Genomic DNA, 25,834 nt, shown 5'->3' with positions numbered 1-25,834 from the left:
TTCCATATGAATTTTTGAATTATTTGTTCCAGTTCATTGAAGAATGTTGCTGGTAGTTTCATAGGGATTGCATCAAATCTGTATATTGCTTTGGGCAGGATGGCCATTTTGACGATATTAATTCTTCCTAGCCATGAGCATGGGATGAGTTTCCATCTGTTAGTGTCCCCTTTAATTTCTTTTAAGAGTGACTTGTAGTTCTCAGAATATAAGTCTTTCAATTTTTTGGTTAGGTTTATTCCTAGGTATTTTATTTTTTTTGATGCAATTGTGAATGGAGTTGTTTTCCTGATTTCTCTTTCTGTTGGTTCATTGTTGGTATATAGGAAAGCCACAGATTTCTGTGTGTTGATTTTGTATCCTGCAACTTTGCTGTATTCCAATATCAGTCCTAGTAGTTCTGGGGTGGAGTCTTTAGGGTTTTTTATGTACAGTATCATGTCATCTGCAAATAGTGACAGTTTAACTTCTTCTTTGCCAATCTGGATTCCTTGTATTTTTTTGTTTTGTCTGATTGCCGTGGCTAGGACCTCCAGTACTATGTTAAATAACAGTGGGGAGAGTGGGCATCCCTGTCTAGTTCCCGATCTCAGCGGAAATGCTTTCAGCTTCTTGCTGTTCAATATAATGTTGGCTGTGGGTTTTTCATAGATGGCCTTTATTATGTTGAGGTACTTACCCTCTATTCCCATTTTGCTGAGAGTTTTTATCATGAATGGATGTTGAACTTTGTCAAATGCTTTTTCAGCATCTATGGAGATGATCATGTGGTTTTTGTCTTTCTTTTTGTTGATGTGGTGGATGATGTTGATGGACTTTCGAATGTTGTGCCATCCTTGCATCCCTGGGATGAATACCACTTGGTCATGGTGTACAATGGTTTTGGTGTATTTTTGAATTCGGTTTGCTAAAATTTTGTTGAGTATTTTTGCGTCTACGTTCATCAGGGATATTGGTCTGTAGTTTTCTTTTTTGGTGGGGTCTTTGCCTGGTTTTGGTATTAGTGTGATGTTAGCTTCATAGAATGAGTTTGGGAGTATCCCCTCCTCTTCTATTTCTTGGAAAACTTTAAGGAGAATGGTTATTATGTCTTCCCTGTATGTCTGATAAAATTCCGAGGTAAATCCATCTGGCCCGGGGGTTTTGTTCTTTGGTAGTTTTTTGATTACCACTTCAATTTCGTTGCTGGTAATTGGACTGTTTAGATTTTCTGTTTCTTTTTGGGTCAGTCTTGGAAGGTTGTATTTTTGTAGGAAGTTGTCCATTTCTCCTAGGTTTTTCAGCTTGTTAGCATATAGGTTTTCATAGTATTCTCTAATAATTCTTTGTATTTCTGCAGGGTCCGTCGTGATTTTTCATTTCTCGTTTCTGATACTGTTGATTTGTGTTGACTCTCTTTTCCTCTTAATAAGTCTGGCTAGAGGCTTATCTATTTTGTTTATTTTCTCGAAGAACCAGCTCTTGGTTTCATTGATTTTTGCTATTGTTTTATTCTTCTCAATTTTATTTATTTCTTCTCTGATCTTTATTATGTCCCTCCTTCTGCTGGCCTTAGGCCTCATCTGTTCTTCTTTTTCCAATTTCGATAATTGTGACATTAGACCATTCATTTGGGATTGCTCTTCCTTTTTTAAATATGCTTGGATTGCTATATACTTTCCTCTTAAGACTGCTTTTGCTGTGTCCCACAGAAGTTGGGGCTTAGTGTTGTTGTTGTCATTTGTTTCCATATTTTGCTGGATCTCCATTTTGATTTGGTAATTGATCCATTGATTATTTAGGAGCGCGTTGTTTAGCCTCCATGTGTTTGTGAGCCTTTTTGCTTTCTTTGAACAGTTTATTTCTAGTTTAATGCCTTTGTGGTCTGAAAAGTTGGTTGGTAGGATTTCAATCTTTTGGAATTTACTGAGGCTCTTTTTGTGTCCTAGTATGTGGTCTATTCTGGAGAATGTTCCATGTGCACTTGAGAAGAATGTGTATCCTGTTGCTTTTGGATGTAGAGTTCTGTAGATGTCTATTAGGTCCATCTGTTCTAGTGTGTTGTTCAGTGCCTCTGTGTCCTTACTTATTTTCTGTCTGGTGGATCTGTCCTTTGGAGTGAGTGGTGTGTTGAAGTCTCCTAGAATGAATGCATTGCATTCTATTTCCTCCTTTAGTTCTATTAATATTTGTTTCAGGTATGTTGGTGCTCCTGTATTGGGTGCATATATATTTATAATGGTTATATCCTCTTGTTGGACTGAGCCCTTTATCATTATGTAATGTCCTTCTTTGTCTTTTGTTACTTTCTTTATTTTGAAGTCTGTTTTGTCTGATACCAGAATTGCAACACCTGCTTTCTTCTCTCTGTTGTTTGCTTGAAATATCTTTTTCCATCCCTTGACTTTAAGTCTGTGCGTGTCTTTGGGTTTGAGGTGAGTCTCTTGTAAGCAGCATATGGATGGATCTTTCTTTTTTATCCATTCTATTACTCTGTGTCTTTTGATTGGTGCATTCAGTCCATTTACATTTAGGGTGATTATTGAAAGGTATGAATTTATTGCCATTGCAGGCTTTAAGTTTGTGGTTACCAAAAGTTTAGGGTTAGCTTCTTTACTGTCTTACTGTCTAACTTAACTCGCTTGTTGAGGTATTATAAACACAGTCTGATGATTCTTTATTTCTCTCCCTTCTTATTCCTCCTCCTCCCTTCTTCATATCTTGGGTGTTTTGTTGTGTGCTCTTTTTAGGAGTGCTCCCATCTAGAGCAGTCCCTGTAGGATGCCCTGTAGAGGTGGTTTGTGGGAGGCAAATTCCCTCAACTTTTGCTTGTCTGGGAATTGTTTAATCCCTCCTTCATATTTAAATGATATTCGTGCTGGATACAGTAGTCTTGGTTCGAGGCCCTTCTGTTTCATTGCATTAAGTATATCATGCCATTCTCTTCTGGCCTGTAGGGTTTCTGTTGAGAAGTCTGATGATAGCCTGATGGGTTTTCCTTTGTAGGTAACCTTTTTCTTCTCTCTGGCTGCCTGTAATACTTTGTTCTTGTCTTTGATCTTTGCCATTTTAATTATTATGTGTCTTGGTGTTGCCCTCCTTGGATCCCTTGTCATGGGAGTTCTGTGTACCTCTGTGGTCTGAGAGGCCATTTCTTCCCCTAGTTTGGGGAAATTTTCAGCAATTATTTCTTCAAAGACATTTTCTATCCCCTTTTCTCCCTCTACTTCTTCTGGGATACCTATAATTCTTATATTGTTCCTTTTCGTTTGGTCACTCAGCTCTCTTAAAATTCTTTCATTCCTGGATATCCTTTTATCTCTCTCTGCATCAGCTTCTCTGCGTTCCTGTTCTCTGTTTTCTAGTCCATTAATGGTCTCTTGCATCTCGTCCATTCTGTTTTGAAGTCCTTCCAGAGCTTGTTTTATTTCTGAATTCTCCTTCCTTAGTTCTTGCATATTTCTCTGCAAGTCCATCAGCATGGTTATGACTTTTGTTTTGTATTCTTTTTCAGGTAGACTGGCTAAATCTATCTCCCCAGATTCCTTCTCAGGGGAAGATGTAGCAGATGCTGAAGCTGTCTGGGTTAGTCTTGTCTGGATCATATTTTTTTGCCTTTTCATGTTAACAGGTGCTATTGACTGTCAGCTGGGAGGGCCAAAATTTTCACTTGCTACTGGCCTTTCTTTACTGGGACAACTGCGACCCCTAGTGGCTTGTGTTGGGTAATTGCGTGTAGAGTGGGTCTTTGTGTCTTGCCTGGCCGGAAGGGAGAAATTTCCCTTTCTGTGGGCGGAATTTGTCTCAGGCTGCTTCTCTGCTTTCGCAGCGCCCGGTGGGGTAATGGATGGGGGGGCTGCTTGACTGTTTAACTCCGTGAGGGGTCTCAGAGCTGTTGCCCAGGGGGTTAGTGCACCCGGTTTTCCCTGTAATTTCCAGCTGCTGTACTGTGACCTGGGTTGTTTCCGTCAAGCTGTTAAGTCCCTGTCCTTTTAAGACTTTCAAAAAGCCCCCGCTTTTCTTTCTCACAGGGGCATCAGCTTCAGCACCCGCTCAGAGGTCTTACTGCCCTGTTCCCCCAGTATCCAGGGCCCCCTGGGCATGTACTGTGTCTGCGCTCTGGCCCGGATGGCTGGGGCTGGGTGTTCGGCAGTCCTGGGCTCCATCTCCCTCCAGCTCTGCCTGCTCTTTTCCCGCCGGGAGCTGGGGGGAGGGGCGCTCAGGTCCCGCCGGGCCGGGGCTTGTATCTCACCCCTTTCACCAGTCGCTGGGTTCTCGCTGGTGTAGCTGCAGTCTGGCCACTGTCCTGCGTCTTCTGGTCTCTCTTTTAGGGCTAGTTGTGTTTGTTGTATTTTCAAAAGTATCTATGTTTTTGGGAGGAGATTCCCACTGTCCTACTCACACCGCCATGTTGGCTCCGCCTCCTTCATCACCTTTTATAACATCTAACACACTATATTGTACTATGTTGCCTTCACAAGTCTGCTTCTTGCACTATATCTTAAACTCCCTAAAGGTGGACACTTGGCAGTTATAGCCCCTAACTATAGATAATGGCAAGTGGCACAAAGTGTAGCTGTGCAAATCACCAATTTTGCTGGTTCCTGTGACCAGAACTTATGCTGAGAATTGCTGCCATTCTGAAAGCATCTGTGTTTGGGTTGCTGTTCCATTTCTTACAAATCAGACCAGACTTTCATGTCAGAACAGTAAGTAATGTCTTCTAAGAAGATACTCCTAATTAAAAAAGAATTCAGACTCAGATTTTATTTTATTTTGATTTGAAAATGAATGTCAATCTCCTTTTACAGGAGTTAAACATTTATCTTTAACAGTTAATCACTGAATTCATTTTTATGAACAAGCTTGAATTGGTCAAGTTAATTTCATTACAGAAGTTAGTTTTGTAGTGTGCCCCTCGTTTAGTGTTTTCTCAGGTGAAATGAGAGAACAAAAAACACAGGACAACACAGACAAATAGGCAGACAATGGCTGCAACCCCCATGTGGCGCAGCACCTTTATTTTTATACTGCCTTTCTTGGACCTCAGCCAAGTGCTATAACCGTCTTTCCCTTCTCAGGGGGGACAGGCCAGAACATCTTGTTGATTTTCTTAGAAGCTGCCTAGTAAGCAGGAGCGGTGTTTTCACACGTCCTCAAGGTCTCCCTATTTTCAGTGTGAGGCGTCTTGGCTCATCTTGGAGGACAAGATATGTTGTTGTGGGCTGATAACTTACAAGGACAGCACCAGTCGTTCTCAAGCTGGTGCTTTCCCGTGCTGCGTTCAGACTTGGGGGAAGACAAAGGTCGTCCCCTACAAGTTTAAACCCAATTCCATTTCCAAAGTATAGTCACCATCATTTAAATTCAATAAATCATAAGATAAAAATAAGGTATGTAAAAATTCAATGTAAAGATACATTCTACTATGATGGTCTCATAACTAGAACAGTTATCCTTATTTTGCAACATAACATGTATTTTCTGTTTTTCTTGGTGCCTGAAATACAACATCTACTTATTCTCAAATATGTATATTTCTGTTTATTCCCCCCATGGGAAATGCCTAAATTTTTATTTTACGTTGTCAGTAGAAAATAGCTGATTATCTTTAAAAAGTTAAAGAAAATATTTTACTCATAGCAGTGATGTAATAGATAATGCCGTTACTAAATACAAGTCTTAGTTATTATAAAATGACTAAAGAATGATCCAAAGATGTATTTTTCATTTATTACAAACATAAAGGGAGAGCAAGGAAAAAGTACTCTCTGAATGCCAGGTTGGCACTCTTTCAATTAATTTGCTTTTTTCTTGCTCTAGTAGGACAATGGTAGTAGATTCGTTGAATGGTCAATGCAGAAATTCTTAGGAAAGACTTCATTTCTTGCCTAACATTAATTTCACTATAGTCACCAAATTTATTCACAGACATAAAGTCAGGTCTCAAGTACTCTCTAACCCTCATTGCTAAGCCAAGGGCTTTAAATATTTTCCAGATTACACTTATAACCCCAAATAGCAAGATAAAATACTTATGAATGCACATTAATATACAAATGCATGCAAATCTATATTTGTACAACTGATAAAAGTTCTCTTTGTAGGAAGAACTATCCAGTGATCATTCTTATTACTTGATTCTTTTGTCTAGTTATAAGCTCAACTGCTTGTGGCTTGAGAAGAAATAGTAGCAGAGCTGTCATCCCCACCTAGAACCCAAATCAAAGTACCATTTCTGAAGAGTAATTGAATTAAAAAGTAGGACTCAAAATGCACATGGGGACGGGACAAGTGTCTTAGTCCATTTGGGTGCAATAACAATATGTCAAAGACAGGCTTGTAAACAACAGAAATTTCTTTCTCACAGTTTTGGAGGCTGGGAAGTCCAAGATCAAGGTGCCAGCAGTTTCGGTGTCTGGTGAGTACCGTACCTCCTTACTGATTCATAGATGGTCGTCTTCTCACTGTATCTTTACATGGTAGATGGAGTGAGGAAGCTCTCTGGGGTCTTTTTATAAGGCCACTGGACCCCTCATAAGGACTCTACCCTCATGACCTACGTACCTGCTAAAGACCCCACCTCCTGATACCATCACACTGGGGGTTAGGTTTCAACATAGGAATTGTGGGGAAACACAAACATTCAGTACCTAACAATAAGAATGTGTTACTATTTATTTGCAAGGTAGCCAGTATTGTTTATACCTACTAATCATGTGGTAAAATTAGAGCTTATTTGCTTAAATGAACTATATCCATTTTTAATCAATTGTTTTACATGAAGGAACCAAAAAAATTTAATTAAAAAGGCAATAAAAAATGTAGAATAGGTATCAAGTAAACAATGTTGATTCTTCTAGTGAGACAGAAGATACCTAAAGTGATTGCAATCCTGTATTTTTGCTAAATATCATGTGTGCCAAAAGAATGTGTCCCCTAGCAAGCAAAGGAATGGCATCTTCTTAAATGTCTTTGAGGTGGGTGCCTGGTTTTAGAATAGCCAAATTTTCCCTGGCTCAGGTAGCCCTGGAAAAGTAGAAAGCAGCTAGCAGCTTGCCCTACCAGTGATATCAGCAAATTGTGCATTGGTTGGATAGAAAGAGGTGAGTGAGGAGTACTGGGTGGTTCTTTCCATTCCTGCTTCTTTAATAAATCCCTTTGGAGTTCTCCAGTCACTTTCTGATCTACATGGCAAAGGATGTCTTACTAATTTTACAGACATCTTACATACTCAAAAAAGCTAATAGGAAGAAAAAGTTATTCAACAAACACTTATATTGTAAAGAAAGGGTTTTATTATATTACTTAATGAAGATAAGCAGCAATTTTTTTATTTTGGTATCATTAATCTACAATTACTTGAGGAACATTATGTTTACTAGACTCCCCCCATCACCAAGTCCCCCCCCACAAGCCCCATTACAGTCACTGTGCATCACCATAGTAAGATGCTGTAGAATCAATACTTGTCTTCTGTGTTGCACAGCCCTCCCCGTGCCCCCACACACATTACACATGCTAATCGTAAGGCCCCCTTTCTTTTTTCCCGCCCTTATCTCTCCCTTCCCACCCATCCTCCCCAGTCTCTTTCCCTTTGGTAACTGTTAGTCCATTCTTGGGTTCTGTGATTGTGCTGCTGTTTTGTTCCTTCAGTTTTTCTTTGTTCTTCTACTCCATATATGAGTGAAATAATTTGGTACTTGTCTTTCTCTGCCTGGCTTATTTCACTGAGCATAATCCCCTCTAGCTCCATCCATGTTGTTGCAAATGGTAAGATTTGTCTTCTTATGGCTGAATAATATTCCATTGTGTATATGTACCACATCTTCTTTATCCATTCATCTACTGATGGACACTTAGGTTGCTTCCATTTCTTGGCTATTGTAAATAGTGGATAAGCAGCAATTTTAAGACAAAATGCTTTCTCATGCTCCTGGACAGACCTCATGCCCATTTTCCCCATTCATGTCAGGGAAGTTACAAGTAAACACTTCTGGAAGCATAAAAGACACAGTTTCTTGTTAGGGTATGTCAGTAGCAGGGGATCTACAGCACCCCATGGAGGGCCATATGACTAAGACAGGAAAGAACCCACACCCCCAAAGCAGTTTCCATAGCCTCAGCAGAGGTGACCAAGAATTTATCATGCAAACCAACACACGGGTGAGGGTGCTGTTAATAATTACCCCAGAACGCCGGGTATAAGTAAATTGTGAGTGGCAAATGCACACATCCTTTGTATCTCTTAAGATACAAGGGCAAAAAGAAAAAAGAAAAAATACAAGGGCAAGTTGGGCATTCTATACATTGGTTCTCACTCCAACACGGAAGAGTTGCTGCAAGAGAATTTTGTACCAAGAGCTTGCAAGAGGCCTGGGAGGGAAGCCTGCATACCCTGGACAATAGATATGCTGTGTGTTTACCCTTTTAAAGATAACTATGGTTTGAAACAGATCAGTTACGTAAAGGTAACAAACTTTTTCCCCCTACATTTATCTTCTTAAGAATTCATCTCCTAGGGCATGTGTGCTTCCCTTTAAGAGCAAATGCCTTCACCCCCATCCTTTTATAAAAGCAGATATTTCCCCCAAACTTACACATACAACTTCAACCCTAACTTTTTTTTTCTACTGAATTATTTTTAGTTGTGGTAAAATATACATTATGTAAAATTTACCATCTTAACTTTTTTCACTGTACAGCTCAGTAGTATTCAGTATATTCATCCAACCCTATATTGCAGACCAAATGACTAGTATATATATATATATATTTTTAATTTTTTTATTAAGGTATGATTGATATACACTCTTATGAAGGTTTCACATGAAAAAACATGGTTACTACATTTACCCATATTATCAAGTCCCACCCTTACCCCAATGCAGTCACTGTCCATCAGTGCAGCAAGTTGCCAGAGATCCACTATGTGCCTTCTCTGTGATACACTGTTCTCCCCATGATCCGCCACACCATGTGTACTAAATATAATACCCCTCAGTCCCCTTCTCCCTCCCTCCCCACCCACCCTCCCACACCCCTCCCCTTTGGTAACCACTAGTTCATTCTTGGAGAGATGACTAGTATATTAATGAAAGATAAATTACTAGTAAATGGAATATTGAGTTTGGACACAGACTTATAGGCAATTATCCTATATTAGCCAAGATATTTACAAACAAGGGCAACAGTGTCATGGATCCCTCAGAATATGTAAAATTATCCAGATTTTGGCTTATCTGACAACTTCCTCTATTACTGTAGCAAAAGTCTTATAAACCACTGTATATATCAGGGGATTTATACTGATCACCTACCTTGTACAGAACCTCAGCTAATGAAATAAAGTTCAGACCATCTTAAATAGCACTTAAGATAGTTCTGTCATTGTAGAAAATATTACCATATTTTACGAAATAATGCATAAACAATATAAAATAATACTATAAAGTATAGACTATTATATTACTAGTCTTTTGAAAAATATTTCTGTGATATATCATGAAAGAATTTTAAGTTCTAGACTCTTCAAGCATTTTCTCTAAAATGTTCTGCATATACTTTCTACATTATCAAACCTTAAAAATATCTGATCTTTCGGTACTTGCAAAAGGATTTCCGAATATAAGTAGATCCTGTTTTCTTAGGATTACAAAATATTTTTTCTGTATCATAAACTGATAGTAAATAAGTAGGCATATCATGTCTAGTAATGACAACTAAAGATGGAGGCAAATTTACTCATTGAGAAGGCTTTATAAAAGAAACACATTCATGTTTTGCAATGAAATATACCTAAAACCATGGCCAATGTTCAGCCAGGAAGTACCAGTCTGGGCCCGGGTGCTGTTTCTGAAAGGCCTGCATTCTGGATGGTCAGTGTCTGTGCCTTACCAGTTGTTAAATAATTTGATTATTGTCCCTACTTAGAACTCTATAGTTATAACTAATTGATAAACATAAAAATATAGCTCAAAACTGTCAGACATAAAAAGACATTGCAATTACCAACAAGTTGCTGTAAAAGAAACTTGTGTCTCTAGTTGCTGCCTCAGTGATAAAACACCATTATTAATAGAAGGAACAATTAGTTTACCAAAAGGCTTTCCTCAAAGACTGAAGGAGCACTGCCATACCGAGAAATGCACATCTATAATTACTATTAAATGCAGGTGTTTGGGATAGTCCAGTTAACAACTTTTAAAAAGTTTGCATGTATTAAAGCAAAATGCCACTTGGGGTCGCTTGGCTTGTTGATGGCTTGGGTTTTGCTTGTATATTCTGTACATAATCGTGATGGAAAGATGAGCGGACAGTGCGATTCATGAGGGGCTGAAGCGGATGGAAGTTGTCCACCATCCTTTTCTCTTTCTTCCCCTCAGAAGTGAAAAGCAAGGTCCGAAATTGCTCAAGCTAGAAATAGAAGCAGGAAGGATAAATAATTTCAATGGAATAACAACTTTACTTTATGAATAAATTACATTCATTTTTTCAACTCTGAAACATCTGTCTAAAATTGGATACAGAAGAACTTATTTCTGGGTAAGAATGCCTTCACCAAAGAGGAGAGTAGTAGGAAGCAGTAAAACCAGCAGAACACTTAGGAACCAAAGATGGGGGGTTGGGGGGTTAAAGGCCTTGCCCCCACATATTAGCCTTTTGCCAAGGATGAGTTACTTCATCTTTGATTCTCAGGAACCTCATCTTTAAGAAGGAAAAAGAGCTAGACTACAGGATAATAAAGGCCTGATGCATACAGTACCAACATGAAAAATGTTTTGTTCTTTCAAGATTTAACTGGCCCATTAACAATGTATTCTTGATTGCTCACCACACCTGGGAATTGTGGACAAGGCAATGCATGTGGATGTCTAAACAGGCAGAGGTATGCACCCCAGTACCATCCATTAGAACTTTCTGCGATGATGGAAATGTCCTCTGCATGGTTCATTATGGTAGCCCCAAGCCACATAGGGCTACTGAGCAGTTGAAATGTGGCCAGTGCAGCTAAGGGAGTGAATTCTTAATTTAATTTTGATTTTAGTGTATTTAGATTTAGATTTAAATGGCCAAGTGTGGCTAGTGGCTGACATATTGGACAGCGCAGCTCAATATAAAAGGAGCAATCCTAAATCAAGGACTTGTTCCCTAAAATTCCTATAGCATCAATCAATAGCCCCTTGGCATTCTGAACAACTCTGTTATGGAACACTTGACTTTAAGCCAGCTGAAAAATCTGTTCACAACATTCCTCTTCACTCAGTCAGGGCACTGTAGCTACGCAGAGGACAGCCTGAGGCACAGTAGGTAAACACGTGAAAATTTGTTTGGATCAAAGACTTCAGGCCAAGTAGAGCCACAGAGGCAGGACCGTGGCCAGGGGCAAGTGCCCAACACAGTAACTGTACTAGCAAATGGCACATACAGCCTCATTCATTAGGAACGTGTCCAAGGACTTCCAGTCTGTTTTTATTTGGCTAATTCCAAAGATTAGAAACAGCCCAAGTACCAATAGTAAGTTACATTTCATCTATAAAATGGACTAGTACATAACCATTAAAGATATTGAAGATAATGTTTATTATCTGTAAAATGTTCCACACATCACTGACAAAAAGGAGCAACAAAACCATATATACACAATGATTCCATTTTGTTAAAAAAATTACATATATTTATATTGACAAGGGTTAGTAACACTGAGTAGTAACATTATAGACAACTAAGATTATAGATGACAGTTAACATTCTATTTAATTCATTTTATTATCATTAATCTACAATTACATGAAGAACATTATGGTTACTAGACTGCCCCCTTCACCAAGTCCCCCCCCACAAACCCCATTACAGTCACTGTCCATCAGCGTAGTAAGATGCTGAAGACTCACTACTTGTCTTCTCTGTGTTGCACATACCTCCCTATGCACCCCCCACCTTATACATGCTAATCATAAGGCCCCCTTTCTTTTTCCCTGCCCTTATCCCTCCCTTCCCACCCCTCCTGCAGTCCCTGTCCCTTTGGTAACCATTAGTCCATTCTTGGGTTCTGTGATTGTGCTGCTGTTTTGTTCCTTCAGTTTTTATTTGTTCTTATACTCCACATATGAGTGAAATCATATGGTACTTGTCTTTCTCCGCCTGGTTTATTTCACTGAGCATAATACCCTCTAGCTCCATCCATGTTGTTGCAAATGGTAGGATTTGTTTTCTTCTTATGGCTGAATAATGCTCTATTGTGAATATGGTACCACATCTTCTTTATCCATTCATCTACTGATGGACACTTAGGTTGCTTCCATTTCTTGGCTATTGTAAATAGTGCTGTGATAATATACAGATCCGATGCAATCCCTATTAAATTACCAACAGCATTCTTCAATGAACTGGAACAAATAGTTCAGAAATTCATATGGAACCATCAAAGACCCCGAATAGCCAAAGCAATCCTGAGAATGAAGAATAAAGTAGGGGGGATCTTGCTCCCCAACTTCACGCTCTACTACAAAGCCACAGTAATCAAGACAATTTGGTACTGGCACAAGAACAGAGCCACAGACTAGTGGAACAGAATAGAGACCCCAGATATTAACCCAAACATTTATGGTCAATTAATATATGATAAAGGAGCCATGGACATACAATGGGGAAATGACAGTCTCTTCAACAGATGGTGCTGGCAAAACTGGACAGCTACATGTAAGAGAATGAAACTGGATCACTGTCTAACCCCATACACAAAACTAAATTCGAAATGGATCAAAGGCCTGAATGTAAGTCATTAAACCATAAAACTCTTAGAAAAAAACATAGGCAAAAATCTCATGGACATAAACATGAGTGACTTCTTCATGAACGTAACTCCCTGTGCAAGGGAAACAAAAGCAAAAATGAACAAGTGGGACCATATTAAGCCAAAAAACTTCTGTACAGCAAAGGACACCATCAATAGAACAAAAAGGTATCCTACAGTATGGGAGAATATATTCATAATGACAGATCTGATAAAGGGTTGACATCCAAAATATATAAAGAGCTCACACACCTCAACAAACAAAAAGCAAATAATCCAATTAAAAAATGGGCAGAGGAGCTGAATAGATAGTTATCTAAAGAAGAAATCCAGATGGCCAACAGGCACATGGAAAGATGCTCCACATTGCTAATCATCAGAGAAATGCAAATTAAAACCACAATGAGATATCACCTCACACCAGTAAGGATGGCTGCCATCCAAAAGACAAACAACAACAAATGTTGGCGAGGCTGTGGAGAAAGGGGAACCCTCCTACACTGCTGGTGGGAATGTAAATTAGTTCAACCATTGTGGAAAGCAGTATGGAGGTTCCTCAGAATGCTCAAATAGAAATACCATTTGACCCAGGAATTCCACTCCTAGGATTTTACCCTAAGAATGCAGCACTCCAGTTTGAAAAAGACAGATGCACCCCTATGTTTATCACTGCACTATTTACAATAGCCAAGATATGGAAGCAACCTAAATGTCCACCAGTAGATGAATGGATAAAGAAGATGTTGTACATATACACAATGGAATATTACTCTTCCATAAGAAAAAAACAGATCCTACCATTCGCAACAACATGGATGGAGCTAGAGGGTATTATGCTCAGTGAAATAAGCCAGGTGGAGAAAGACAAGTACCAAATGATTTCACTGATATGTGGAGTATAATAACAAAGGAAAACTGAAGGAACAAAACAGCAGCAGAATCACAGAACCCAAGAATGGACTAATAGTTACCAAAGGGAAAGGGACTGGGGAGGATGGGAGGGAAGGGAGGGATAAGGGTGAGGAAAAAGAACAAGGGCATTATGTTTAGCATGTATAGTGCGTGGGGGACATGGGGAGGGCTGTGCAGTAGAGAGAAGACAAGTAGTGATTTTACAGCATCTTACTACGCAGATGGACACTGACTGTGAAGGGGTATGTAGGGGGGACTTGGTGAAGGAGGGAACCAAGAAACATAATGTTCTTCATGTAATTGTAGATTAATGATACCAAAATAAAAATAAATAAATAAATAAATAAATAAAAATAAAATGCACTGCAAATTAGAAGCCAGAATTCTAGCCTACCAGGAGAAAGAGAGACAGGAAAAGACAGGGACAGGGAAAGAGAGGGAAAGAGGTGGGGTGGAGGGTGGCAGCAGGAGACTGATGGGGAGGAGAGGGGAAGAAAAAGCATAGGGACTCCTCCCAGGGAGCAGCCCCTTAGGGATTTTTTTATTTTTTAGAATTATTGACTATATTCTCTGTATTGTACTTTCATCCCTGTGACTAATGTATGTTATGATTGAGATTTTGTGCCTTTTATCCCCCTTACCCAACACCTCCACCATGGTAACCACCAGTCACTTCTCAGTGTCTATGAGCCTACTGCTGTTTTGTTCATTTTGTTATGTATTGTTTTTAGATTCCACATGTAAGTGAAATCATCTGGTATTTGTCTTTCTCCTCCTGGCTTATTTCACTGAGCATAATACCCTCTAGCTCCATCCATGTTGTCCCAGTAGCAGAATTTCTTTCTTTTTCTTAGGGCTGAATAATATTCCATTGTGTATAGGTACCACATCTTTATTCATTCACCTATTGATGGACACTTAGGTTGCTTCTGTATCTTGGCTATTGTAAATAATGTGGCAATAAACATAGGGGTCCATATATCTTTTCAAATCAGAGATTGTGTTTCCTTCCAGTAAATTCCTAGGAGTAGAATTACTGGGTTGTATAATATTTCTAATTTTAGTGTTCTGAGAAATCTTCATACTGCTTTCCACAGTGGCTGCACCAATTGACATTCCCACCAACGGTGTAGGAGGGTTCCCTTTTCTCCACATCCTCACCAACACTTGTTATTTGTCTTTTGGACAGTGGCCATTCTGACTAGTGTGAGGTGATATCTCACTGTGGCCTTGATTTGCGTTTCAGTGTTGATTAGTGATGTGGAGCATCTTATCACATGCCTTGGGATTCTGAATATTGAAGAGTTAAGCTCAGTATTTGGACAAAGTATCCATCCTGAAGGATATGGATAATTTTTCGAAGCTGGACAAGGCGAGCTGCTGTCAAACTTTTCTCTGCTCCCCACCTGCTGGAGGGTAGGTGAGTCAAAAAGGCTGCTTTGAGTGTTTCCACAAGGACTTCAAAGGAGCAGATGTCAGGGGCAGAGGAAGAGATAGCATTACATTCCTGAGTGCCCGGGTGCTCAGTGACATGGTAGCAAAACCACAGCAGTCAGTGCCACCAACAGAGTCACTTCTGTCCCCTGCAAGGCGTCACAGGGCCAGAGCCTCTCTCAACAGAAGCATCGTAAATGGCAACTGTCTTCTAAGGCAGTTTTCAAAAGAAACTGAATTAGAGTGTGTTTAATTACATTTCCCAATTCAGAGTGCCTCGTTAGTGTCTGCACTCTGACACTGAACCATAAAATGTATTTCAACTGATTTAGGAAAAAAAATATTACCTTATGCTTAATTGATGGCAAAGTATCCACCAATTTCTGTAGCTCATTACAATGTTTGCTGAGCTAAAGAAGCAGCCATGAGAAAAGGAGAAAATGTCAAAAACAATTGACATCTCACTTTTGAAACTGAAACAGAATGTGAATTAAAATCAGACACCTAATTTGATTACCTAAAAACAAGCCAACTATAGTATTTAGACTACACTGAAACTGGTAATTTAGAATGTTACAAATATCACTGAATTAAATTAGACACAGAACAAATGAGCAGGCTGTTTGCTGACAGGCTCAATGTGCCTGTAGGGAAAGGTGCCCCTGCTCCATTTAACTATAAGTTCCTAAATTGAAATTGAAATTAATTAACATTAAAAATTGTTCCACAAAATAGCCATATGTCAATTGCTCAATGGCTGCCGTGACTTGTGACTGCTCTGTTGGACTGTGCATTTTTCTATCATTTGAAATATATTCATAACAATCTTGTATTTTAACTATTGCTTATTGTTATCCCAATACTCTTACAACTTAGTGTTGCAGTATTGTATCTCACCCTAGAATATAGCACATAAAGTTGATAAGATTTATTTTTACCTTTAAAAATACTCCTATCACAGCCAAACTGTTTTCTGCCAGTGCTGCAGCCTCAAAGTCTTCAAATTTGGCTGCATTCCAATGCACCAAGTGCAGCTGAAACACCATTAAAAGATCGTTTGACACATGATCGTATAGGATTGCTCCAGAACACACAGCCTTTCTCAACATATGATGCTTTCATGTGATTCCTCACCTGAAATAAAGCCACTGAAAAAAGCATATGACAATATGGTACAAAACGAGAGAAGAAATGTACGTAGGAGCAGCAATTAATGTTACTTTGGAGTAGAGGGATTTATTTGATAACAAATAAAATTATAGTGCAGTAACATTTCAGTGAGGGAGCAACATTTGTCCATTCCCATCCTGATTTGCACGAAACCACCAAAGCCAAAATCCATTTGCATCTGAAGGAGCGATGTTTATAATGAGAGAACTAGATTCTCTCTATGGGAATTAGGCAGGAGGTGAAGCCAAATTTCCTTAAGGGACAACCACTTAAAATGTGTTTCTTTTTTAAGGTAACATTTAAAACTAAATTAGGGGAAAAGTTGTTAAGAAGAAATTCTATTTCCTTCTGTGTGCCCTATTTTTCCATACAAGTCATTCCTTGTCTGTCATTCGTGAATGCACGATCACCCTGCCTCTCGAGTGAGACCCTCAAGGTCATGGTTAACTTCTTCCTCTCCACTCCTCTCCTGAATATGACCCTGCCTCCAAGTCCTGTTGCTTTTCAGAAATCCTTGTTAAATCTTGTCCTTTCTTTCTATTTCTATTGCCCCAGCCTTCATGTCGGCTCCCAGCATCTCTCACTCGGATTAACCCCATCGGGTGGTCCTGCACTGTTGCCTGGGTTATTACTTTAGGGTATGATTTGAGTCTCTCTTAGAATTCTGGAAGAATGCCATTTCTGGATCTTAAGGTTCATTTCTGCTGTATTATTTGAGATGAGGGCAGTTATCATTTTTACATGTATAAACTGGGAATAATCAAATATGCCCGAGAGAGCTATTTAGCATTTATAGGAACCACCCAACTCCTCCTGATACTTTCTTAGAACTAGAAACTCAGAACTATTCCCACTTCTGCACAGTTGTCACTGTTCCCCAGCTTCTCAACATACCTCCCCTGGGTAACATTTGCTGTCCACGGTGTGCTCGGAGCCCCAGGCATCGATGGCCCCCCAGTGAAAATGGAACTGCTTCAATCAGTAGTTATGTTCCAGGGGTTCCCCCTTGATCTCTGAAATGGCACGTGCAACATCAGGGACAATTTTTCTCATCATGGAAGGATGTGGGGGAAAAGCCAATTCTGTAGGTACACCGTCTCTTTGAACTGTCTTAAATGGTGCACACTGCATTGCATACAACTGCATGTAAACTTGATTTCTGTGCAGTCAATACATGCATAAGGGTGAGACCTGCACTCTGAATGACACTGAGATTTAACTACACTCCAAGATACATACAATTGTCAAAGGCCAATTGTTGACTTCTTTTTATATTCTGCATTTGTTGTGCCCAGTTGTTTTATGTGCAATAAAATGCAAATTTCTCCCAGCATATTTATCCAACCCAATCTCACAAAACTGAAATACAGGAACTGAACATATTCTCTTCTTTTTTATACACTGATATTTTGCTTTTCCATTTTTGAAGATAACTAGTGTTTCTTTCCCCTTCATTGAAATGCAATAGGAAATTTGCAAGTCAAAAAAGACCTCCCATCTTCCTCTAGACAGAGTAAACAATATGAGTCATCCACACACTTCACCACTGGCCTTAGTGTGTTTGATAATATGTTTTGCTCACACTAGAGTTTTCTGGAACAAGTGAAATCAATAAATTAGGTAAAATATTCAGACAGAATTAGTTTCTAAAGTCACCCTTCCTCAGATTTTTTTTTTGCTTGATTTTGCTAAAGCACATTTAGTTCCTCCTTTCTTCCATCCAATGAGACCCTGGCAATGTCTTCCCATGGTTAAACCAATACAACAACATGAAAAACATCCATCTTATCTATCTAAATGATTTTTAGAATTTATTGCATCGTTAGTTGAATTTTATGTTAATGATTGAGTACAATGATTCCAAGGACCAAATACACTGAATATGGCATGCAATGATCTATCTTATGGGTTTTCAAAAATATCTTACAGAATTTCCTCTTCTAAAAAGGTGTTCTGTAAGAGGCGAGTGAAGACACCAATGACCACTTTTCTTTGAGGAGCAGGGAAGATGCAGAGAATAATACCATGTAATTCACTAAATTAAAAGGGCAGTAATAAAGTGTACTGCAGTAAAAATAAAATATCCTCCCCCAGATTCTTTGTTTTCTATGCCAGCTCCATATTGTGAACATGACTTTGACAAATATTAAGTCTGGTCTGTTGAATGAAACTGAGGGTCTGGTCCCAAATTAAGTGAGGACAGAGGAAAAGGCCAGCTTTTCTCTTCTGTCCCCAGAAAAACACTGGCAACACTTCCTGGACACTTACCGTCTCCTCCAAAGATGATAAGCAAGGCAGAAAGGAGATGTCACCAACAGGTGGCTGCAAGGGTGGGAAGCAGACCTGGCCTTCAGGTGTGTTTTGATTCACCCACACAATACTAAACACATTTTGTAATTTGTTGCCAACATTTAAAGCTGGATGATTTCACATAAAAATTCACACTTCCAGCTGAACTTGAGAATGAGACGCCCTGCAATGTCGGGCACACACTCCCACTGGGCACCAACAGACTGGATGGGAGAAATGGCCGCCCCCTTTAGAGGGTCCCACCACTTCTTCACAGTCACCACCACTGTCATTTCTCTCAGGCTCTCCCAGCCTGGCATTCTCACTACTTCTCTGGCTATACACCTCCATTTTGAGAAGCAATTGCCGTATTGAGAGCTGCCCTATGGAAAGGCCCATTGGCAAGGAAGTGAGGGTGGCCACCGGCCAACAGCCAGCAAGGAACTGAGGCCCTGAGAGAAACTGAATCCTGCCAAACCATGAGAATGAGTTTGGAAGAATATCCTCTGCCAGAGGAGCCTTGAGATGAGACCCCAGCCACAGCGGACACCTTGATTTCAGCCCAGTAAGAAACCCAAGCAAGAGTCCCTAGCTGAGCTGCACGCAGATTCCCTGCCTCTGACGCGGTCTGCAGAACTCACTGTGAGTCAGCTCTTGCCTACCTCAGAACTTGCTTGTCTTCCACCTCCTTCTTGAACTTTACACCCAGTAACACCTAATACAAGCATAACAATGCCTTGCACCTCCACCTGACCCTATGTGCACACATCCCTCATTGCTCTTAGCACTCTGCCTGAGTATCTTCTCTTCAGTGGCTTGTCTCCCCACCACACTACAAGCTACTTAAAGGCAGGGACCATCCCTTCCTCTGCTTTCTATTCTGAGCACCTGCATAGTGCTTGGCACTTAGGAGACCCTCCATGAAACCAGGAGCTAAAGATACAGACTGATGTGTCAGCTGGGTTTGTTATTGTAACATCACTGCTAACCTCAGCAAGAGCGAGGAAAAGGGTGGGGTCGGGTGGGGCAGATGCCAGGCTGAGGGGGAAGCATGGCTGGCAAGGAACAGGGCAGAGAAAGCAGACAGGAGCTTATGAATCTGGAAGCAGAGCAGTCATAAGATATATCAAATAGGCATATGCTTGTTTATATGAGGTTATTGACATTTTGTTCTTTTGGTTTTCTAAGATGAGAAAGGATTAAATATATAAAAATTAGATTAATATAAACCAAGTAGCATAGAGTTGGGCTTAGAGTAAACTATCAATGTAATGTTCACACCCTTGTTTTGCTGTTAATGTGGAGGTGGAAGAGCCAGCAGAGATCAGGATGATGAGGGGAAAGGTAATACACGGGACCCATATGAATAAACATAGAGGCAGGAAATGGGCATGAAACTCTGTGGGGTGATGGAAATGTTCCAAAATCGGATTGTACTAATGGTTGCACCACTCTGTAAATTTACTAAATCATTATTGTTCTCTCAAGAAAAGTAAGTGCAGGACCAAAAATAGGGAGGGACAACTCACAATGTTGGTGAAAGCATTCTTGCTAGGTTCACTGGTGATGTCCCGTAAAAATGGAAAGAAAGTGAAGCCAGATGGTGGGAAGCCCACTCAGGAGAACAACGGGATTCCTCTCTCTTTCTCTTTAATGCCTCATGACAGTGGCAATGAGAGTCATTCAGAGGAGGTCATAATTTACAGGGATCATCCATGGACTCAGCCCAGGCATAATTCAGTGCCCTTCCTTACAACATTCTATGTCCTTCACGGGCTCATTAAAATCAATAACCTGCATCCTATTATGGGGAGCCAAACATTCAGAAATATCCAGGGGGGCCAGGGGCATGAGGTGCTCACATACCTTCTCTTATTATCCATTTAGTTTCTGTAAGGTAGGTGGTGATGTCCCCTCTTTCACTCCTGATTTTAGTAACTTGAGTCTTCTCTTATTTTTTTCTTGGTGCACCTAGCTAAAGGTTTGTCAACTTAGTGCATCTTTCCAAAGAACCAACTTTTGATTTCATTGGTTTCTGCTGTTCTTTATTATGTCCTTCTGTGAGTTAGATTTAGGTTTATTATGCTCTTCTCTTTCTAGCTTCTTAAGTTGGAAAGCTAGGTTACTGATTTGAGAAGTTTCTTCTCCAATGTAGGCATCTTCATCTATCATTTCCCTCTAAGCATGGCTTCAGCTGCACCCTGTAATGTGTTTTTGTCATATACCGTCCCCCAGCCCCTTTCCTTGCACACTTGATCCCCCAGTTCTTATAAAGCACAAGGTAGCAGCATTTCCTATTTTTTTTGGAATTTATAAGCATTGATATTTATTAGATCCTGTCTTTTTCTAGAATTAGAATTGTTTCTTGCCTTTCTTCATTTCTAGGATGACTTTGCTTTCTTTTACTTTTTCTTTATTTTTCTATGTTCATTTCTTCTTTCTTCCTCTTTCAATGCTTTTGATTATTTTGCAAAAGGATGGAGGAAATAGCAGTGAAGAATATGCAGGAAATAGGAGGCAGTCACTGAAATGTGGAAACAGAGAGAGAGATAGAGGAAGTTAGCTATTTGTTAAAGATTAGTGGTATCTTTAAGAAAATAATTATTAAAGCATAATGAAAAGCAGCTATCTATTTTGGTCTCTCCTGACAAAATGAGCAGAAAATTAGCAACCTCTCTACAAATTTTTTTGCATAATTTGTAAAAACAATATGAGACTGATTCCCCTAGGGAAGGTAACATCAAGGAATGATTTAATTAGTTGTGTTTGGAGGTATCTAAAGAGCTGTATGAGGAAGATGTCAGTTATTTGTTTTCCATCTGAGATTGCCCAGGCAAATGGGTGAATAAGAATTCTGGAATCTATGGTTTATAAGAAAAAAAATGACTGAAAAATAAAACAGAAAGCTTTTTGCCTTGAATGATCTTGGGATTAACTCACTTGGTTAAGAAACCAAATAAAACAACTTCCTAAGATTTCCAACTCAAGGAAGCAATAATATATTGACAACAGACAGTCCCTAGACTGTCAAGTCGTTAGAAGGCTGACCAACATTTAGAAGCCTTAGCAGAAAGAAGGTTGCCAGGGACCTGGGCGTGATTCAGAGTTGAAAGAACTCCTATGCACCCAGAGTGAACATATAAGGGCTGGTGTTCTACAGACTGGGTCTGCCTATTGGTCTAGCTCTGGCGGGAATAATGGTAGAGCTCTACGGAAGACAAGTAGAAGTCACCATAGAGTAAGATGGTCATTTGGAACACAGGAATGCAGCTTGCTGTTTTGAAGGTTTCTGGAATCCTTACATATAATGTAATGTCATAGCCTGCCAGGTGAGATGGAAGCACACTCTAGGGTTTTGGAGAAACTGAGGTAGATGCCAATGAATCTGGGAGGAAATGGAGTAATTTCTTCTTAGTTTGAGAAATGTAAGTAAGATGCTCAGGGTTTGGGGGCCCTGTCCTGCCATGGAAGAGAAAGAGGGAAATGGGAGACATAGACCAAAGCCCTAAGGACAGACTTGAGTACTTCCTGAGTCACAGCAGAAAGTGTGTCCAAGGGAAGAAAACAGAGCAATCTATTTACAGCTGGGCCAGAGGGCCATGTCTAAGTATCAGAGCATCACCAGGAAAACACAGTGAAAACCAAGATATAGTTGAGGATCCTAGAGCCAGAATAAATATGGGGGTGAATGCTCTGATTTACATTTTATATTACACTTTTCACTTAATTCAGGAACACTTTCACAGACTCATTTCCTCATATTCATGAGAGGAAATTAATCTTACCTCTATTGTTACTTGAGTCTGGAACTCTTTGTTAATGATGTCCTGTCCATCGTGGCATCTTTAACAGCATTCCTGGCCTTGACCCACAAGACACCAGTCACATCCCCCCTAGAGTATGACACCAAAAACGCCTACAGATATTGCCAAGTTGTCCCCATATACTAAAAAGTTTCAGGGAAACTTTTAAATTGTTCAGATTAGTTTATATATGAGTGAGTTAAAAAATATTCAAAAGCAGTATTTCTGAATTTAAAAATCTGTTTTAAAATTGTGTTTCTTTTAAACTAGGTAACACTGTTGAATTAACAAAATAACAGAATACAAGTTTCCATTTTTTCTCATGTCAATTAGTCTTAACTAGGTGTTAAAACTGTAACCTCATGAACACATGAATTTTCCCTTTACCCCATTTCCAAGATATTGCAATCTGATCAGTTAAGTCTGATTAAATAGAATTATTATGTAATATAAGTATCTTGTAAAGTCAGCAAGCAGGGAAAATTAGTACTCATTCAGTGCATACATATAAAATAAATTCCAGGCAAAGCTTTAAGTTCATACCCAATCTTATATATCAGTTATAAAATTCACTCACAGAGATATTCATAGTTATTAAGGAAAAAAACTACCTATACTAATAAATGAAAACATTCATAGAGTGGGAGGGACTTCTTTCATACACTGATAAAGGAAGCCAGTGAGTCCCATGCTGCTGCTAATAAACAAGGTGCCCGCTCCCTTGGAGGCAGTGTGATTCGGTCTGTGCTGACACCCAACTGTCCCTTTAACACCAGACAAAACCCACCAGTCTGCCTTTCACCTGATTTATCTGCAGAATCCTCAAATTCCACAAGGAAGAAGTATCCGTTATTCCAGACATGGAGGCAGGTGGTGGGGTCATAAGAGATGGTGAGCGGTTTCAAGGCAGGATCGTAGGTGCTGTCCCTCCACCAGATGTAGATGGGCGACTGGCGCTCACCCGTCGGGGCCAGTTCCACGCTATCCCAGAGAGGGGGCACTAGGACAGAACACACGGGGCTATCATCACGATGCGATCAGCTGGGTTCCACACCGGGCAGTTCTGCCTGTGGAGCCTGTGGAGGCGGATGGAATGGAAGTTTTAGGAATTAGCCCCTTAAGAGGCTATGCGGGTTGACTAGGGCAGGGGACAAAGGCAGGTCAGGGAGCACCCTGCAGAGGAGCAGTCTGCTGCTGTCTTGTCAAACAAGCAGCTCAGCCCACCTTCTATTTCACCACAACCGTGTGCCCCATCCTGTGACAAGAGTACAACACATGGAGATTAGCATCACGTGGATGGGGCATTTCTTTCCCTTCCTTAGAATTTTCTGGGCCCCACCTGCCAAACTGGTTTTCAACACCGAGACAAATTAAAGAACATTTAGATAACGGAATTATCTTGAACCAAGGAGATGGGAAGAAGAATTTTTGGAAAGCCAGTGTTTGACTCAGCACTGCAAGCTTTTAAATGGTTGGCTAGTGGAAATAAAGGCTTGCATATCATGCATCCTATAATAGGGCTTGCACTTCTGGAGATTTCTGGAATCCTTATACACAATGTACTACAGGCTTCCAGCTGAGATGGGGGCACCCTCTAGGATTTTGGAAAATGAAGATACTGCTGGGGAGGCAAGTTTTCCTCTACCCTTCAAGGTTCTTCTAGCTGGACTAAGAATCAAACTGACATGAGACAGATTAACAGGAGAAAATTGAATTTACTTACATATGCAGAGAATCCACAGACATGAGGTTCCAAAGACAGAGGAAATGAAGTCTGTATGTCATCCTCAACTGAGGAGGATGGGGTAGGGGTTCCGGACTTCAAAAGGGAAGGAAGGCAGTTCACAGGCGCATGAAAGAAGGAGGGAATGTTTGCTGAACAAACGTTTGCTGCGCTCCACGGAAGCCGTGCGGCAGAGAGGGATTTTAGCAAGTACACCTTGCCGACCTCCTCCCCATCTACCACCCTGATTCACACCATGGTTCCTGTGGTGAGAGCCCTCCTCCTGGAGCAGATCCTCCATCTAAATCCTTTCAGGCATTTAGGGGGATGGTCAGAGCTTCTTCCTGACTCTTTGGGCCTCGCCTGCTTTCGCCGGCCATAATCCACAGGGCAAAGTGGCACATCTTGGGGGGCCTGCCCTCAGCCCCTACAATTCCCATCTATCTGGAGGAAAAGGAGTAATTTCTCCCCAGTTTGACCTATACACGTAAGATGCTCAGGGTCTAGGGGCCCTGTATGCCACCCCAAAATATGCCTCCTTGGCATAAGGATTATCTTAGGCTGATTATCTTTAAGAAACAGCAGACAATCTTACTACACTGATGGACAGGGACTTCCATGGGGCATGGGCGGGGAGACTTGATAATATGGGTGAAGGTAGGAACCACAATGTTTTTATGGGAAACTTTCATAAGACTGTATATCAATGATGTAATTTAAAAAAGTAAAAAAAATCAGTAGACACAGGAGCCATCTGCAAATGAGTAGAAGTTACCCTTTTGTCAGAGACAGTCACTCCTGTAAGGGCAATCTCCGTGTCTAAGGGTCTTTCTCTCTCTCTGCACCAGAAGAGGAGGAGGACTCTAAACCTCTAGAAATTCTTATTAGTGGAGAACATAACAACCTCCCCTTGCTGTCTGCGCTTTTCCCGGTGACCTCCCATAAGGGGCACACCTACCCCCAACATCTTTGGTCTTTAGCTGGAGAGGGTACTTAAGGTGGTGGCTTGGGCCACACAGGGAGTCCCTCAGCTTTCCTGAGTCTCTCCCACGGACACGGGAGGCATGCGGGTTGTTACTCTTGTTTTCCTCCTGTTCATCTGTCTTTTACTACGGGGTCCCTCAGCCAGGAACCGAGAAGCGTGGAGGGAAAATGATTATCCCTCCCCCACACTGTCCCACTATGGAGGAGAAAGAGGAAAATGGGGGAACGTAGAGACCCCTGAGCATTTAAGGACAGACGCAAACTCTTAGTGACTGGGCCGCAGGGAAGTGATGTCAGAGGGAAGGGCACCAGGGAGATGATTGCCTTACGGGGCACCGCATGGTCTTACCTCTCCCGCCGTGAGTCCACCTCTCCCAGAAGGAAACTCAGAGGAATGGCCAGCCATCCCGCACAACTCGGGTAGAGCATTAGCAATGCTCGGTCTGTCACACGAACAGCCGCGACACGTAGTAGTCGTACTGGCACAGTCTGTCCCACCCGGGCCCTGGTGACGTCACTGGTGCTGAGGTTTCTACCAAACAGTCAGGCACCAGGTCTTCGTGGCAAGTCCCTGATGAGCCTCAGCAGACGCCGGGTAACACAGAGAGAGTGGTGACACATCTACGCACGGCGGACAGACCCTATGAGCACGAGTGGCGGCTCCGGTCCTCTGCCCTTTAGAAGCACCACCAATGGGTAGAACCAAGACCAACAGGAAAACTACAAGAAACGAATCCACATAAA

At 40.7% G+C, this 25,834-nt stretch overlaps 1 protein-coding gene across 1 annotated transcript in view; it reads right to left on the bottom strand.

The window, feature by feature from the left end:
- Positions 1-9,678: 9,678 nt before the first annotated feature.
- CA5B (carbonic anhydrase 5B) overlaps positions 9,679-25,834 on the bottom strand; it is a 276,577-nt gene continuing 260,421 nt past the window's right edge. Inside the window, 5 exon segments of the mRNA XM_057495985.1 lie at positions 9,679-10,395; positions 15,469-15,531; positions 16,060-16,155; positions 17,186-17,304; positions 23,186-23,383. Coding sequence (XP_057351968.1) covers positions 10,201-10,395; positions 15,469-15,531; positions 16,060-16,155; positions 17,186-17,304; positions 23,186-23,383 — 671 coding nt within the window. The 3' untranslated portion in view covers positions 9,679-10,200.

This window comes from Manis pentadactyla, chromosome X (assembly GCF_030020395.1).
Source record: "Manis pentadactyla isolate mManPen7 chromosome X, mManPen7.hap1, whole genome shotgun sequence".
NCBI classification, from domain to species: domain Eukaryota; kingdom Metazoa; phylum Chordata; class Mammalia; order Pholidota; family Manidae; genus Manis; species Manis pentadactyla.
This window is presented reverse-complemented; position numbering and strand designations above follow the sequence as displayed.